This window comes from Bombyx mori, chromosome 12 (genome assembly GCF_030269925.1).
Source record: "Bombyx mori chromosome 12, ASM3026992v2".
NCBI lineage: Eukaryota > Metazoa > Arthropoda > Insecta > Lepidoptera > Bombycidae > Bombyx > Bombyx mori.
In genome coordinates, this window is record NC_085118.1 from 10,594,469 (window position 1) to 10,608,692 (window position 14,224).

Genomic DNA, 14,224 nt, shown 5'->3' on the forward strand with positions numbered 1-14,224 from the left:
TTCACTCGTGCGTGCAATAAAAACAACAAAAAGAAACAATAAAATATATCTAGAACCCCTTTTAATGTTGAAGTAAATAACAATACATTCGGCACATACCTACAATACCTAAATCTCGTATTGCATTTCGTTTAGAATTGTTTGCAATTTTTCGTTGCCTAGTTACGCAAATTAACTTACAGAAAATCAAAACATAACAGTTAACATAAAGGTTAACAGTAAAAAAATTCAATATAATAGAATTTTATGGTGTTAAAACCTGCTTAATATGGATGTTGAATATAGAATATTAAATTTATTTAAAACAAAACAATACGATGATTGTCTAAAGCTTTGTGCAAACGCGCTACAATACAAAGATGATCGTATGATTGACTTCATACGAATGAGATCAATGACAATTCAAGCAAAAGTAGCTGGAAATGGTTATGATGAAGTTTCATATTTTCCGAACCAAGATGAGCTTACTGCTACTGCAGTGGCCAAAACACCCCGACCGGGCACATCGTTCCAACAAAAGACCAAAACTACTACCAACCCTTCGGAGATAACAAAGGTAATTTATGTGATACTAACATTTATTATCTTTCTTAAGAAAAACGAGGTTTTCAATTCGTTCGTGTTTTTCTTTCTCTTCTCTTCGAAGTTTCCTGTTAACCCATAATTTGCAAAGCGAAAAGTGATTATGCAACAATTTTTAATAAACTTGTTATTTTATTTTATAACAAACATGCTGTCCACGTTGTACTGGAAATCGTAAATATCACAACGTGAATACCGTGGCGTATCTTCAGAATTGATTTCGAAATTTAAAGTCAATAGTATAATAAAACAATGTTTTCAAGACATAGCATAAAATATAATAATGATAGATGGTAAAAATGACAATGTGTTCGAAGTATATTTCAAATAATGGAATATGGAAAAGAAGGTTACAACATTCCTCCCCATCTACATCTCGTTGATCAGACGGCGGGGTGCCTGTATACGTCGATTACTTCGACGCGGAGCAAATGGCACAGGAGTGGAGACCGGAGCAGGTGAGGAGTATAACTTCGAATGCTGTGGAGGTGAATTTGGAGAAATTTGTACATTTGTAGGCGACCGCGGTGTATGTAATGGTACTGCTGCCGAATTCTTGTTTTTAGTTAGCCTTTTGTTAATTGTTGTTTCCATTCCAATGTCTGGAGAAGCAGTCGCCGGCAGCATAGAAGAATGCGCCCTTTCATTCCTCGGGGTTTCTAAGGTGGAGGACTCGCGTGGCCTGATGTGATCAGCGTGTCTTCGTTTTTCTAGTCCTCCTGGTGTTGAAACAATATATGAATATTTTTGTTTTCGGGATGTAATTACCGCTGGTTCCCATATTTTATCATTGCGTGTTTTAATATATACTTGGTCACTTGGTCGGTAACTCGGTGATGTGGTACGAATGTTTTCTTTTACTTGTAAATACTGCATTAATCTTCTTTTGTCTGGCCGAATGTTGGAAAGTATGCAATTCAATTGTCGTCCAAACATCATCTCAGCTGGAGATTTACCAGTGGACGAGTGCGGAGTGTTTCTGTATGTAAACAAAAATTCTAATAGTCGGCGCTCGAGATTTGTGTTGTCTACCGATGCCATTCTATTTTTGAATGTTCTGACTAAACGTTCTGCCAGCCCATTTGTCCGAGGATGATATGGAGATGATGTGACATGTAAAATAGATTGTTTTGTGCAATATTCTTTAAATTCATAAGATGTAAATTGAGGTCCATTATCGGATATAATCATTTTTGGTAAACCAAATGTACAAAATATGTTATCTAATGTAAGACAAAGTGATCTGGTGTTGATGTGTTTCATCGGTCGTATTTCCACCCATTTGGAGAGAGCGTCGCACAATACCAACCAATACGATCCTTCGAACGGTCCAGCAAAGTCGATATGGATTCTCTCCCATACTTCTTCTGGTATGGACCAGGAAAATACAGGAAGTTCAGGATTACAAGGGCGGTTCTGTTGGCATCTGGTACATTTCTTGACAAATAATTCTATGTCTTCGTCAAGGTTAGGCCACCAAACATAGTAACGTGAAAGTGCTTTCATAGCAGAAATGCCAGGATGTCCTCGATGAAGGTATGTAAGAATGGCTTTTCGGAGTGCTGTAGGTATAACGATGCGTCCTTGCCTCATGAGTATCTTATTCTCAACAGATAATTCAGTCCGGTTTCTGTAGAATGGTTTCATTTCTGGATTGTATTCTGATTCTCTCCAGCCGGTTTTTAAATTTTGACAAACTTTTGTGAGTATATGATCCTTTGAAGTTGTTTTCATAAGTAACTGTTCTGATAGATTAAGGTCAGTCATTCGAGTGCTCAAAAGACGTAGATCTATTTTATGTACAAGCCCTTCTGTCTCGGAGGGTTCAGTTTCAGGGTTTGGTAATCTGGAAAGGCAATCAGCTAATGTGTTATTTTCACCTTTCCTGTAGTAAATGTCATATTGATAACTTCCCACTACTAGGGCCCATCTTACCAATCGGTTATTGGCTAGTTTAGGAAGGTTGCGGTGTGCACCCATAATATGTATAAGAGGCTTATGGTCCGTAACTAGATTAAATTTCGTTCCTCTCAAGTACTGATCAATTTTTTTTATACCAAATACTATTGCTAAAGCTTCACGATCAATAACGGAATATTTCATTTCCGCTGGTCGTAGTTTCCTTGAAGCAAAAGCAATTGGTTGTTCTATGTTCGAGTCCTTGTGGAATAATACTGCACCCAATCCCTTTTCGGAAGCGTCACATGCTAAATAAAGGGGACGTTTCTCGTCAAATGCAATTAATGGTTGTGAAGAAGCTATGCATTTCTTTGTATCTTCAAATATTATGTTTTCATGATCAGTCCAACGCCATCTATTTTTTTCACTAGTTAGATCGTGAAGATCCGAACAAATCCCGTGAAGATGTGGTACAAACCGTTCGTAAAAGTTAACTAGCCCTAAAAATGATCGTAGTTCTTTTGCATTACACGGTGCTGGGGCCTTAGTTATGGCATCAATTTTAGATTTGGTTGGGTGGATGCCATGTTTATCTATTATGTGACCTAGGTATTCAATCTGATTCTGTAAGAAATTACATTTCTTTAAGTTAACTTTTAGGCCAGCGTTTTGTAAGCGATCGAATACAATAGATAAAGTTTGTAAATGTTCTGAAAGATCTTTCCCTGCTATAGCTATGTCGTCAAAATATACAGCTACATTGGTGATATCGCCAAGCAGTTGATCCAGAAAATGTTGAAAAATTGAAGGAGCAGTCGATATTCCAAAAGGCATTCTATTGTATTGGAAATACCCTTTATGGGTTGACAACGTCAAGTACTTTTTCGAACCTGGTGCTATTTCAAATTGTAAGTATGCGTCTTTAAGGTCTATTTTTGAAAATAATTTACCGTTTGCGAGATTTTGGCGTAGTTGATCGAAAATTGGAACTGGGTGTAGATGTTTAATAAGTACTGGATTAAGTGTAGTTCTGTAGTCTCCACATATCCTAACTTCCCCTGTAGATTTCAAAATGTTAACTGTGGGTGTAGCCCATTCAATAGGTGTAACATTAGGATCTACTTTTTCCACAATCCCTTCTGAGATCAGACGATCTAACTCCCTTTCTATATTCTTTTTCATGCTGAATTTTATAGGCCGTGCAGGAAGGTGGATCGGTTCAGCTTCTGGTTTGACATGTATGTTTACGTAATAATTGTTAACTTTTCCTAGTTTTCCATCAAAGAGTTGTACATTATTATCCAATATTTGTTTAAGAGTCATAGGTTTGATGGAGTATACTGGTTTTGGAAATTCCATTTCAAAAACTTCACTCCAATGTAAACCAAATAACATTGGTTTAGCATTTTTCATTACGACCACAGGTAGAAGTTTTTGCAGTCCGTCGACTTCGACTGTTACTTTTGTAATTCCCTTTGTTTTTAAGTTGGTGTTACCGTAGGCCTTAAGTTTCGGGGCGGGTTGTAAAGATGGTGATCCTAATTTTTTCCATAATGTCGTGTTTATTATTGAATACGCAGAGCCGGGGTCCCAATCCATAGTGCAAGGTATGTCATTGATGCGTACATCGATTTGTTTGCATTCTCTCTTACGTGTACCCAAGACGCTGCAGATAACTTCATCATCGCTCTCTTCCTCGTTATTACTGATAGATGATGATGAAGTTGAGGACTTATGATGTCTTGTTATTTTTTTAACTGATTTTCGGCTCCCTTTTGTATAGCTGATGTATGCCCGTCCAGACTTAATGCAACAACTCTCAAAGTGTGCCTTCGTGTTACATTCTTTACAAATATGGTCCTTGGCTGAACACTGTGATAGGCTGTGCCGTTCTTTCTTTCCACAGCGTAAACAATGCATTGGATTTAATTTTCGTGTTGTATTTTGATGTAATGGTACGGTTTTGGTTTTGCTCCTATTTATTTTTTTAATACTTGTTCGTGGTGTGTCTTGTTCGGCCTGTTCTCTTGATTGAGAGATTGTAAAAATTTGTTGAAAGGTTACTTCTCTTGGTATTCCGTCTACCATTTGAATTAAATCATTTTTGTTTCAAGTCGGTTTCTAAATCTGGATGATTCAATCCAGTGGCAAAGCGGTCACGTAATTGTCGTTCCAGGAAGTCATTAGCATAGCCACAATCCCGACTAAGACTTTTTAATCTGTTTGCATAGTGCTCCATCGTTTCATTTTGTTCTCTAGTGCAATTCCAAAATTCTGTTAAGGCTCTATATCTCGTCGTTTTTATGCGATAGAGGTCTAATAATTTGTTACAAATTTCGCTGTATGTAGCTATATCGAAATCAGGCGTTAAAGCTAAGTACTTTTAATTCGTGGAATATCTCTGGTGTTAGTAAATTCAGAAGCAAATCTTTCTGTAAGTCGCTGTTATTGATATCAAGAATTTTGCATTTGTTTTCGAAAAAATCAATGTAATCGTCAATTCTGAATGTATCTGGGTTGTATTTATCCATATTGAAATTTTTTATTATACTTATCTTGTTATCCGTATCATGTTTTGTAAAAGAGTCGTTCGTCACGCTCTTGGCTGTTGTATTGCAAGCTGCTGGTACCAACAACTTCAAGATTTGTAAAATCTGTTCTTGCTGGTTTTGTTGTGCATGTAAAAATAATGCGAATTGTTCATCGTTCATCTTAATTTCTTTTAACTCGTCGCCAATATAATAAAACAATGTTTTCAAGACATAGCATAAAATATAATAATGATAGATGGTAAAAATGACAATGTGTTCGAAGTATATTTCAAATAATGGAATATGGAAAAGAAGGTTACAACAAATAGGACCTACACCTATCCTATCATTCAAACCGAATTGCATAATGCTTTGCGGCAGAAATAAGCAGGACGGTATTGAGGATGCTACTAGTGGAGGCAAGCTAACAACACTCCCCGCCAGTAGTTATAACCACTTTCCTAAGGGGTATTACAGGTACGCCGCGCCGTGAGCTCGATCAACCATCAAAGCTACAATAAATAGCATTTATATTATTTAACATTAAAAATTCTTCAATAGAGACTGACAAAATAAAACTTTTTATTTCAGAAAAGAGTAACAGCAACAGCTGTGTCAAGATCTCGACTTGCAACTACAACAATCAGAACCCGGAGTGCAAGAACAGCATTACACACTGCGTCACGATTGTCAAGGGCGGCTACGGCAGTCGCAGGAAATTCCATTATTCCGGGCATGCCGGTCACATTACGATTTCTTGAAAAAGACGATAAATTGTTTATACCAGCATCAAAAACATTATTTGAGTATATCTATTATTGTGAAGGTAACATACGTAAGGTAAGATAAGATTTATGGAATATATGTATGCATAAATTACTTAATTACCTACATGTAGTTTTTATTCTTGCGCTTATGATCAGAAACTTTTTACCCGTTCTTCAGTTGTAGACATCAGATATTTAGATCTTACAGAAGAGTAGTTAAAGATGCGCGATTGACTTTAAAACTACCGTAATAAATTGTATTTGTGTGAAAAATTATAACTCTGTTTCTGAATATCGGACTAAACTAGAGCGGCTCCCCATTTTCTTTTACGGGAATACTCATCTTTCACAGTGTTTTGTATAGGTAATCTCTAATCGGCGATACCTTCAGAAGTAATTTGAATTTAAAATAAAATAAAAATAAAATAACATGTAACTATACTTGAGACCTTTGAACTTATATCTCAAGGTGGGTGGCGCATTTACGTTCTGAATGTCTATGGGCTCCAGTAACCACTTAACATCAGGTGGGCTGTGAGCTCGTCCACCCATCTAAGCAATAAGGAAAAATAAGATAAGACACTAAGTACTATAAAATTATTTTTATTGCATAGAATATTATTGTGGTATCGTATCTGTATATATATGTGTATGTATGTAGGTATAGAAGAATAGAATATAACCAGAACTATTTTACTCCGAACAGGCAATGGATGTAGCTTTCCAAGCCCAAAAAGCCGACAATACAGTAAGCTGGTGGTGGAATTTTTCATTAGCTCGTTGTTATTCTGTTCTTGGAATGTATCGAAACACTGAAGAATGCCTACGTCAAGCTCTTAGACAAAATAAACACGTTAGCATTTATCTACGATTAATCGCAATGTATGTTGGAATGAACCAACCGTTGACCGCGTTGGATGTTTGTAAACAAGGCTTGTCGTATTTCCACGACTACGCACCTTTACTTATTGAACAAGCTAGAATTCATGAAGAAATGGATTTATCGGCATTGGCTGTGAAAGAGTATCGAATGGTCGCTATCGAAGACCCATCTAACATGGAAGCTGTTGCATATATCGCCATGTTTAACTTTTATAACGATCAGCCTGAAATAGCCCTACGGTATTACAGGTATTTATAGATTTAATCTAGGTATAACTATTACGCGGCATAATTAGATGTCTCGTTACTTAAGCTTTACAGAAAATACGTTGTTCTTTTGGACACAATGAGGAGTTAACTACTATATTAGTACGTTTTGTGTTTTATTTTAATATAGAGAATTAAGGCGCAGGCGACTTAAAATAGTCACTATGTACCCATACTTCTAACAAAATTGTAACACAGAAGTATTTTTTCAGAAATGTATTTACGTACATAATAATATGTTTGTGTTGCACAGACGGGTGAACGAACTCACCGCTCTACTTGGTTTTACGTTATTTAAACAGATCTCTCTAGGTATATCTTAATGAATGAATGCCGTCAACCTTATTGAGAAATCAGACCCAAGTCTCATTTGTATAGCATGACAACTGTCCCATTCTTCAAACTTCAAAGGAACGCAGGACTGCTTCTGGCAATAAATAACCAGGATTGTAACGCCTATCCTAGGAAGCTACCAATAAGGCTCAGGGATTTGGTGCTCTTTATGCTGATACGCGATCGCACTGTACTTTTGGCAAAGAGGGCGAAGCACATAATATTTTGCATATTATTATTGAAAACTGAACTAGTTAACACGTTGACTGCCATAAAACTCATCGGTGCCCTACGTGGCGTACTGAAATAATTATGTCGATTTCTCTCTTCGACGTTCTCATTAAGACGCCGGAATATCTTGTAGGCTCTGGGAAAGACGAATCCGAACGATACTGAGAATTAATCTATTTTTTAGAGACTTAAAAGACTAAAACATACATTTAAAAAAAGGGTGCGTGTACTTATGTACGCGCGTAAGAAGTTACACTTTATTTTTATTAAATTTATTTCTTTTTTTGAATTTAAATTTTAATCAATTTGAAAAAAAAACAATTAAACAACATCCTCAAAAATGCATATTGGACATCCCTTTTCTTGACATCGTATAAATTCGGTAATTCTCGGTACGGTTCGGAAAGTTCACCTGCGGCTATATTCAGATTCCCCAAGTTACGTCGGTCGTATTGTAATGAGCGATTTAGTGGGCAACTTCATTCTGTTAATTTTGTGTCACGGTGCGCGCGCATCGTAAAATTTCACTCCCATCAATTTTTCATAACGCGCCTAAAAAAGTATAACTTAAAAAAAAATCAAAGTTAGACAATCCAGGCGCTTAATGACAGAAATCGACATAAGTACTTGAGTGCGCCACGCAAGGCACCGGTGACCTACATGGCAGTCAACGTGTTAACAAAGTTCAAGAAAACAATTTATTGTTATGTCACACTAAAACATTATCATCTGTACCTCGCAAGCAGGTTGGTAATTTTTCGTTTCGTACATGCTAAGCATGTAATCAGTTTCACGATCCTTTGAATGAAGTACGCATGACACGAGCAGTATAGGCCACGAACGCGATTTATTACCTAATACATTTATTATTATTACAGGAGACTATTAGCTACCCAGAGTCCAGGAGCTGAAATATACAATAACCTTGGCCTTTGTTGCCTATATTGCAATCAGTGGGATCTAACGATTCCCTGTTTTAGACAATCGTTGTATTTCAGTACGGATCCAGAGACACGTTCAAATATTTGGTATAACCTTGCTCATGTGGCTTTGGTATGTATATTTTGTAAAAGAATTACAATGCATGTAGCCTTTATTTATGATGACGTAGCTTTAAGAAATGAAATTTAAAATCATACAGATTATTTTAGTTAAAAAATTTTGTCAATACATTCGTTTCAATATGTTTCATTGAACAGACCCAGGCGACGGGGCATCGAAAAGACGCCCTCGCCCGAAACACGTCTTTTTGAATCACTCGGATTAATTTTCGGTGCTTCTAGGATGCTCAAGCACCGGTCACCGTAGTCGTGGAACTCTTGAATTACGACGAAGAGTTCGTCGAGTGAACTAGCCCATAGAGACAACCCACTGAGTTTCTCTTCTCATTGGATCGTGATTCCGATGCGTTGACAGATTCTGCGAAGCACTGTTCTGGATAGGGCTAGTGCTAGCGAATTCTCTCAGGTTGTGTCTTTGAAGTCACCTACACGCCCACACGAAGCTAGAATAACCGCTTAGGCACCAGGGAATAGATCGTTAAAAAATATATTTTAGTCCACAGGTGATATAATCTTGGCTCGACGCTGTTTACAAGTGAGCCTGGCTACAAATTCTGGAAATAATGCTTCGGTGCACGCGCTACACGCATTGAATAAGATACTTCATTGTCGTAATACATTAAATTCAGAAAATGTGAATGCACATAAATGATAACAATTAATTAAATCACTTGAAAGTATATATATTTTTACTATTCTTACTATAAATTTACGTTATTTTCATAGGCTTATTTAACATAAATAGTCAACAATGGACATTATGTCGATTTCGAGTGTTTCCATTTCACGTAATTCATCGTACTTGAGAGCGATGAGTTTATCGATGTCGGCCTCAGGGTGCGTCTTCTTTAGTCCTGTTTTAACAGTCGTAACATCACCCGACGAATCAAGAGGTATTTTAGAGTAATACCTTTGCTTTATCTGTAAAAAGAACGTTGGATTTGTAAATGTATCATCATATAGCGTGAAATAACTGAACTGTTCGAACTAATAACCTTCTTATCGTTATGGTTCTATCATAATGTTCAGTACATTAAAATTGTGGGAATATTTAAAGAGACCCTTATTTAAATCATTCGATAAGGAATAAAATTGAGACTTCGACCTCATATCTGAATGTGAGCAGCCCATTATATCTTACATAGACCCTAAAAATGTCCAACCACCTATTATAGTGCAGTGAAAGAGTGATGGTTTAGGGGAGCCTCCTTAGGCTATTGCAAAAGTACCAATCTCTTTATGATAAACGAACATTTTCAGGGTTCCGTAGTTTTTATACACTTTTGCTCTATTCTAATTGTTAAGTACATTTAGGTACTCGTAAAAAATCTGTATTCAAACCCAATGTTTTGTTAACAAAGCTTTTTGAATTATGCCTTTCGCTCATTTAAACTCGTCTTTTTTTTCCACATGTTGGCTGGACGAGTTCACGGCCCACCTGGTATTAAATGGTTACCGGAGCCCATAAACATCTATAACGCAAAGTACTCTAAATATGAAATTATTGACTAACCTCATCGAAAGTCGATCTTGCCACCCCAATATTTTCCCAGGTATCTGCCCCTTTATTTATAAAAAGTGGTTTTGTAGGATTTGTTTGTTTGTCTTTGATAGAAATCCCATTCTCAAAACCAATACTGTTAAAAATGTCTTTAGCTCGTTTAACTAACATCGATTCTTTGGATGAATAAAACATTAAATGCGCGTCATTAAGTAGTGCCACACTTCTAAGAGTACTGCAGACAATCTTTTTAGCTTCTGTATCTAAAAACATAATTATTTTTAAAAATTCAGTCTTTTTTGTGGCTTGGTATATTCCAGCTGTTTTCGAAGCCAAAAAAGTGTATAATGTTCTTGATTCCTTAGCTAGAAACAATATTAAACTCTTTTGAGACTGACTACCCAAATCCAAGTGGGTGACTGCAATGGCATTGTAATGTCTATAGGATCCGGTAACTATTTAACATCGTGCGTGCCGTTTAGCTGTTCGTATAGCCACTGAATGCTGTAACGCAAAAATAATGTTCAAAAGTTAATTAGTGAAATAGTAACGTTTCTTAAATAATTATGGTCAAATAATATACACGGGACATACAGAATGGTTTATGACATCACAAACATAACTTAATGGCATGCAAGAGCGATAGCGATATATTCCCACTAATCTTCTTTATAGGTACCTATAGGTATCGATCCTTTTGCGTGTTATCAAAACTTTGTCCAGTAGAAGTGAAGTATTATTTTAAGGAAAAAAGGTTTCTACAATATTAAAGAAATTTATTTAAATTAGTGGACTGTCCCAGGAAACAAGACCCAGTTTATTGTAGTATAATGACATTAACCTTGACTTGAGGCGAAATTATGTCGTTGAACTATAAAGTTCACTATGAAGTCGTTGTAGCCTAAAGGATAAGCCGGTGCATTTGTATCTTGCAATGCACCGAATTCCGCGGCAGGTACCAATTTTTCTAATGAAATACATACATAACATATGTTCACGATTGACTTCCGCGGTGAGGGAATAACATCGTGTGATAAAAATCTAACCCGCAAAATTATAATTTGCGTAATTACTGGTGGTAGGACGTCTTGTGAGTCCGCGCGGGTAGGTACCACCACCTATTGCCACCACCTGCCTATTTCTGCCGTGAAGCAGTAATGCGTTTCGATTTGAAGGGTGGGGCAGCCGTTGTACTATAAAAACTGACACCTTAGAAATAATATCTAAAGGGAGGTGACGGAATTTATATTGTAAATGTCTATAGACTCCCGGTAACCACTTAACACGAGGAGGTCCGTGAGCTCATCCACCAATTAAAAAAATATTTAAAAAAATGGTTAATATTAGAATAAAGTGCACTAACCAAAATTCTTAAACAGGTCATATTTTCCACACAAAATAATCAAATTTGTTACACAGTTATCGGATATAGATTGTGTTTCATTAATTGCATGAAGACATATTTCGATGGTTTGCAATAAGGTCTTCGGTTTACTCAGATCAACCATTATACAATAATAGTAATTCTTCGTTTTAGGCAGCACAGGCAAAACATTCTTTAACATGTCTAATTTTCCACCGTATTCCCAAATATGACACACGTTTTTATCAATTGCTTGCTTAAGATTTGTTTTTCTTCCAAATGAATATTCTAACACAAGAGTGTTCCGTGGAGTTTCTAATTTTTCCAAAAACATATGAAGCAGTGTTGATTTACCCTAGAATAGTATTGTAAACGTACACTATTTACCTAAGGTTTTTTTATTGCCCATGTAGGCAGACGAGCATACGGCCCGCCTGATGGTTCGTGGTTACCGTCGCTCATGGACGTCAGCAATGCCAGGGGCAGAGCCAAGCCGCTGCCCCTACCGTTTAATACTCTCCATAAGCCTCGTTTGAAGAAAGTATTTTGTAATATCAGTAGTGTATTTAGTAGTGTATAGTAGTATTTTGTAATATCATTTTGTAATCTCCTTTCTATCCTAAATAAAAGCATATTCTTAGCTTATGAAAAAATCATTAATTTATTGATATTCATTTCTAAACGTGTGAATGTTCAACATTTATAGTGTTTACTTAATGTAACTACAAACAAATTTTTTAAGGCAGTTCGATGTACATAATATCATGTAATTAATATAGTATATATTAAATAAAGATCAATACATGTGTGATTGACTCTAAACTTGGTGCCTTGGAGTTGTTACTTTAAGGAAGGTTCTGTTATTACGTACGGTAACGCTATCGATAAATAGCGGGCGAGAGAAAATAAGACGCACCAAAAATAAAATTTCATACTATTCAGCTTACCCACCACGTTTTTACTGCCTGCTAAGAAAATAGTCCGAGAATTGATTTCGTCTAATTGCTGCTCCTGTGTGTCTATAATTTGTGCTGCTCTCTCCGGTATAGACAACATTTTATAACGAATTTATTTAAAATATATTTGATTTCCTATTTGTTGCTTTACTTCTAAAGATATCACGGTACACCCAATTATTTATATTGATTGCTTGTTGAAAATATATTTGTTGTTATGTTGTTGCTAAGCAATGAGACTCGAGTACAATTAAGTGTATAATCTATGCTCGAGTATAAAGGTTTTAAATCAATAAAATGGCAGACAGTCTCACGGCCCAACTGGTGTTAAGTGGTTACCATAGAGCCCATAGACATCAACAACCTAAACGCTGTATCAGGTACAACGGCTGCTCCACCCTTAAGGGCCTTATCCATAGTAGCGGTTTGCGAGCGACTGCGGGGCGGAGCGGATGCGCCGTGAACCCGCCGCGACGGCACATCGAGAACGTCGCGGACGCGTGGGGGATACGCAAAATTTTGTAGCGAATTGACGACGTACAATACACTCAGTAATAAAATGGATTCCTTTTTTTTTTTTCTACTTAAGCTGATAAGCCTTGAGAGGCTATTTCAGCGTAACCGTGGCTAGTAGGTGAGCTCACGGGGCTTAAACCTGACGACGACGACGATGCTAACACGAACCCTAGCAAGAGCCGTGCTTCGCAGAATCTACCACCGGATCGGAAACGCGACCCACTGAGAAGATCCGGCGAGAAACTCAGTGGTCTGTATCTGAGAGTTAATTTACTCGTCGAGCCCTTCGTCGCAAGCGACGGGTTCGACGAGAACGGTGACCGGTGCTTGAAGTACCTAAAAGCACCGTTAGTGGATCGGGAGGATCCGAGATGACGTGTTTTGGGCGACGTCGACTGCTTTCCATTCTGTCCGCAGGATCGGGAATGTAGTTACCGGCGGCCACGATGAGAGGGTTCTCGTGTCGTGCCGCTTTATCGAAGTGGCGCATCGACGCCGACTGAAGATACTTACTGATGGACTCTAAGTCCAGGTCGTCATGGAGGTCGACGTTCCTGACGAACCACGGGGCTCCGACGGCTATCGTGTAAAAACGGGATTGAATAATTTGGAAAGATTTTAAGTGAGTGCGGGCCGCGTGAGCGAACACTACACTTGCATAGGTCATGACGGGGCGTATGCAAGTTTTGTAGAGTGTCACCTTATTTCTAAGGGACATTTTACTTCGCCTGCATATCATCGGGTAGAGACGTCCTAGAATGAAGGCGGCACGGTCGCGTACCGTCTTGATGTGAGGGCGGAATGTCATCCTACTGTCGAGGGTGACGCCTAAATATTTGACCTTCGGGGCCCACGGTATGGGCTGGTCGAACATCGTGATTGGGCGAATGGCGGAGGTGTCGACGCGCCTAGTCGGGAGAGGGATGCTCAGCGTGGTGTTCGGAGGGCGACACCTTTTGAAGAGCACCGCTGTGGTTTTTGTGGGGTTGATGTCGATGCGCCACTTCCGGAACCACTGTCCCATGGTGGTAGCTGCGGTCTGAAGTCGTCGATGAAACAACGCCTTCTTCCTACACGAGTAGTAGATGGCGGTGTCATCGGCGAAGAGTGCCAGATACAAACTGAATAGTAACGGGGAGAGGGCGAAGCCTTGCGGGACTCCGGCTGTGACGTGACGGGGACGGGAACGCGTTCCCTCGACTCGATATCAGAACGAACGGTTCGACAAGTAGTCTCGTGTGGTGAGCACGAGTCTGTCTGGCACTCCCATGTTATACAGTTTGTATATCAAACCGTTGTGCCAGACTTTGTCGAACGCCTTCGCTATATCGAAGA

At 38.1% G+C, this 14,224-nt stretch overlaps 2 protein-coding genes across 5 annotated transcripts; one reads left to right on the forward strand and one right to left on the reverse strand.

The window, feature by feature from the left end:
* Positions 1-158: 158 nt before the first annotated feature.
* Positions 159-9,233, forward strand: LOC110385074 (tetratricopeptide repeat protein 8). Of its 2 annotated transcripts, none has more exons than XM_021347565.3 (5): positions 159-556; positions 5,604-5,852; positions 6,486-6,910; positions 8,371-8,545; positions 9,050-9,233. In XM_021347565.3, exons 1-5 carry the CDS (start codon positions 269-271, stop codon positions 9,203-9,205), a joined length of 1,293 nt encoding a protein of 430 aa, XP_021203240.1. In that variant the 5' UTR covers positions 159-268; the 3' UTR covers positions 9,206-9,233. The 2 variants fall into 2 exon arrangements, with proteins under 2 accessions (XP_021203240.1, XP_021203241.1); XM_021347566.3 differs by having other exon boundaries at positions 181-556; positions 9,057-9,233.
* On the reverse strand, positions 9,216-12,613 carry LOC101741206 (cytoplasmic dynein 2 light intermediate chain 1). Of its 3 annotated transcripts, none has more exons than XM_004925491.3 (4): positions 12,369-12,613; positions 11,418-11,772; positions 10,067-10,317; positions 9,216-9,474 (listed from the first exon to the last, which is right to left on the reverse strand). In XM_004925491.3, exons 1-4 carry the CDS (start codon positions 12,471-12,473, stop codon positions 9,286-9,288), a joined length of 900 nt encoding a protein of 299 aa, XP_004925548.1. In that variant the 5' UTR covers positions 12,474-12,613; the 3' UTR covers positions 9,216-9,285. The 3 variants fall into 3 exon arrangements, with proteins under 3 accessions (XP_004925548.1, XP_062527509.1, XP_021203243.1); XM_062671525.1 differs by having other exon boundaries at positions 11,418-11,732; positions 12,369-12,607; XM_021347568.2 differs by having other exon boundaries at positions 12,365-12,607.
* Positions 12,614-14,224: the final 1,611 nt, after the last annotated feature.